Genomic DNA, 3525 nt, shown 5'->3' with positions numbered 1-3525 from the left:
CTAGGAGCCGAAGGCACGCTGCAAAGAACCTTAAGTAATGCCTACAGTGCACCGCATGAGGTGCACTAACGACACTAACCTCCTACGGGGATATGATTACTGTACTACCCTGAGTATTCAGTTTCCAGCTCGTGAAGTTTTTCTTAAAATAATTACAGTAAATCAAAGCGTCTTCAGAGCTAAGTCTGACAATTTTCTTCATAAACGCTTATACAAGTAATAAAGAGAGTCTTAATATAGAACAGTTAACTTTTCTCTTGCATATCTCGAATCATTTCATAAATCTGGCTAGCGGAATTAAAACAGAATTAGAGGCATCAAGTAAAAGAAAACAAAATATTTTTTTTATTGATTTCATATATAAAAAACATTGAAGGTAAGAGTAAAATCTTCGTACATAATAAAAATAATTATAGATAACAAGTCTGCATAGTCATTTAACAAGGAGCAACAAAGAACTTGAAAAAATTACAAGCAGACAACACGATATCACACCAACGTTAGGCCTAATCTTTTGTAGAAAAATATTTATGTCATCAGTTTTCATTCTTGTGGTGCTGTACATATTCTCACCAACAAAATTAAATTAATTAAAAAACAATATTCCCCTATCTCAGAGGAGCAAAATTCCAAGGTAATATTCTTCATATTCACAAATATATGGATTTGCATTTGTTTTATGGGATAATAACTTAAAATTTACACCATGTGTGATTACTGCCGTTAAAGTATTAAAAATATTAAAATATCATCAAGTTCTCTCTACCAATATTCTTATATTGATCAAGATCTTCAAATGTGTCCCTTATCTTTGAAATCACCAGGACACCGGTGTAAGAACTTCTCCCCGAAGGTGATAAGAGAGAGTTAAGTTTACACAGAATGTAAACATCGTAAGAGAACCCCAGACATCAACCACGGCCTAGACCGTGACACCAACAACACATTCATCACGCGAAGTTCGTGCTTTCGTTGCTCAGAAAAGAAGTTATTTACAATTGGATTTTTTCACAAGTAAGATAAAAGCCGTCATGTCCTCTCTCGTCACCAGTATTACAAAGGTTGATATTATTAATGGGAATGAATCCAAATTCCCTGTCTACGTAATCACTGTAGAGGATGGAGTTAATGTACTCGCTTCCCCTTTCACGAGCAATGACGCGGTTCACTTTCATGAGTGTCATGTGAGGAATAAAGTCACGTTGATCTGTGATGACTACTCCTTCGATTTTCTCCAAAGACTGGTGTAGCATCTCCACAATACTGGAAAAGGCTTCGGGCACCTGCAGTTTACAGTAAAGGACTCTCGCTCCAATAAAGGTAGACAGACCTTTAGCAAGAATCTGGCTCTGAGTCTCCTCAGCCACCAGTTCTTGAAGCTTTGGACGTAGATCTTGCAAAAGTCCGACAAGTTTTGACATGCCTTCTGGGCCATCAATGCGAATCAGGGCTAGAGTGACATGCAAGAGTTCGGCTGGCATTGCACAGCTCCTCAGCACTGGTTCTTGTTCAATAATCTTCTCCTGAACTTCCAATGCAAAATTCTTTAACTCTTCATTATACACTCGGATGCAGAGGAAGTGCGAAGCTCTGAGTCGATCGTATTCTTGTTTCTGAGCCTGAACTGCTTCTTTGACTGCAGATGTGTCGTCTGAATCAGAATCATCAGAGTCGTAAGTCTGTCGCTTCCTCTCGAGCTCTTCGTCAACTTCCTGCATAACATTCTGGATAGTGACGTTGCTGCCAGTACTACCGAAGACATTGTCTACTCTTTCATTTTTGTCCCAGACTTTAACCCCTCTGTATTTAAAATACTGGATTCTGTGTTGTGGAATGGAGAACTGGTCAATGTCTACTGCAGCTAAATGTTCCCAAGTGAATGCAGTGAAAGGTTTCTCGACAACACCCGTGAATCGATCAAGGTAGCCCACAACGAAATACTCCTTCCTGAGATCGGAATCCCACTGGATTCTCTTTCTAACGTCCCCAGCTGTCTTCATAGAAGGCTTTTTCCCGTGTTCTTCTTTTTTCTCTGTCTTAAGGTGAGTTTTCTTCCTTTTACCATTTTTCTTCTTCCTTTCTTCCTTCGGAGAGCCTTTCTTCTCCACCACTGCAACGCCTTCTGGATGGAGATTGAAGCAGTCCTCCCCAAAACGACACTTTCCTTCCAGGTAGAAAGTGCACACAGATTTCTCACTGCAGCTGGAAGGCTCCATATCCATCTGCTCAACGGATGTTCGTTCCGTAGTAGAATCACAAGGTTCTCCTATGGAATTAGCTGGGGTTTCCTGGAGTGACGTGCAAGAGGGTGTGAGCTGTGTAGACATTTCTGGCGATTCGCAAGTACTGGTCTCGTCAGCAGTATTCAGAGTGGCTACGGAGACTTCTTTCACTGGAAACTGCTAGAAACCTTGTTTGAATGGGTCTTTTTGTGCCAGGGAAACGACTTTTAAAAGAAAACTATGGAAGTGGGGGTGTGTGGAGAGGGGAAATTAGCTACACAAAAATCCCTTCTAGACATAGTAGATGTGTGTTTGCGTCACAAGATGTTAGTTGACTGACGACTCATGAGTTGGTGTTTGCTGTTCTGCTGGATTTCTATTCTCGTGCTATTATCCCGTCACAAGTTTACGCTCTCGTAAGGTGGTGCAACACCATTCTCTTCCGATATCGCTCACGTTGTTGACATTAATACCCTTAAACCAGTGTTGCCAGATAATTTTTTTTTAAATATGAAAATTTTCTGTAAAAAAATCTGTAGAAATCTGTAGGTGTGAAATAAATCTTGAAATAAATCTTTAGGATCACGTGTTTATTTTAAAAAATCACATTTTCAAGTATTTGCACATAATTAGGATGAAACTCGAACACATTAAGGAACATTAATTCAATATTACTTTTATATGTTCTGAGCACAGCCAAAATTATACAGGTATTTCCCCGAATCGCTATAAATAACAAGAATTAAAGAAGGAGTGAGTATACAGCTTGTTATACTAAACATATTCAAAACAAAACAGGTTACCGGTAATTCTTTTAGACTACAAAATAAGAGAATTAAAGAATTTACTTTGCTCACATAACATGTCCATTTCGAATCGATGTTTCCCAAAAGACAACAAAATTATAAGTCCTATATTTCTTGGCTGTCATACTACGTCCAGACTTCCTTGCGCTTCATGGTAAATCGATTGTTACAGTAATCTCAAAACATGATGTATTTCTTACTGTTTGTTTTGTATGGAACAAACTCGTGTTTCAGTAGATAACCCATTACTTTATTTTTTTACTGATTTGCAGTAGGACCAACTCTTTCAACTATAATTTTTTAGTTGAGTAAACGCAACAAAGTTTGAAAAGCTTGGAAACAAATATATTGCGCATTTGCCTAATTGTTGCTACTTTACTCCAGAACAGTTATGGTGTCGTATTAGAATTAACATCAGTCTTTCAAGGAAATTACTAAGCAGCCTCAACTTTACTTCATAGCCAAAAGAAGACACCAGATGAATTAAAGGAGGGTAA

General features: G+C 38.4%; 1 protein-coding gene across 1 annotated transcript; it reads right to left on the bottom strand.

Moving 5' to 3' along the window:
* Positions 1 to 333: 333 nt before the first annotated feature.
* LOC136832573 (leukocyte receptor cluster member 9-like) lies at positions 334 to 2745 on the bottom strand. Its single transcript, XM_067093642.1, has one exon. It carries the CDS (start codon positions 2325 to 2327, stop codon positions 993 to 995), a length of 1335 nt encoding a protein of 444 aa, XP_066949743.1. The 5' UTR covers positions 2328 to 2745; the 3' UTR covers positions 334 to 992.
* Between the last annotated feature and the right edge of the window lie 780 nt (positions 2746 to 3525).

Source organism: Macrobrachium rosenbergii, chromosome 50 (genome assembly GCF_040412425.1).
Source record: "Macrobrachium rosenbergii isolate ZJJX-2024 chromosome 50, ASM4041242v1, whole genome shotgun sequence".
Taxonomy (NCBI): Eukaryota; Metazoa; Arthropoda; class Malacostraca; order Decapoda; family Palaemonidae; genus Macrobrachium; species Macrobrachium rosenbergii.
This window is presented reverse-complemented; position numbering and strand designations above follow the sequence as displayed.

Coding starts and splice junctions, on each gene's coding strand:
- LOC136832573 (XM_067093642.1), bottom strand. CDS start 2,327: ATGTCTACACAGCTCACACCCTCTTGCACGTCACTCCAGGAAACCCCA.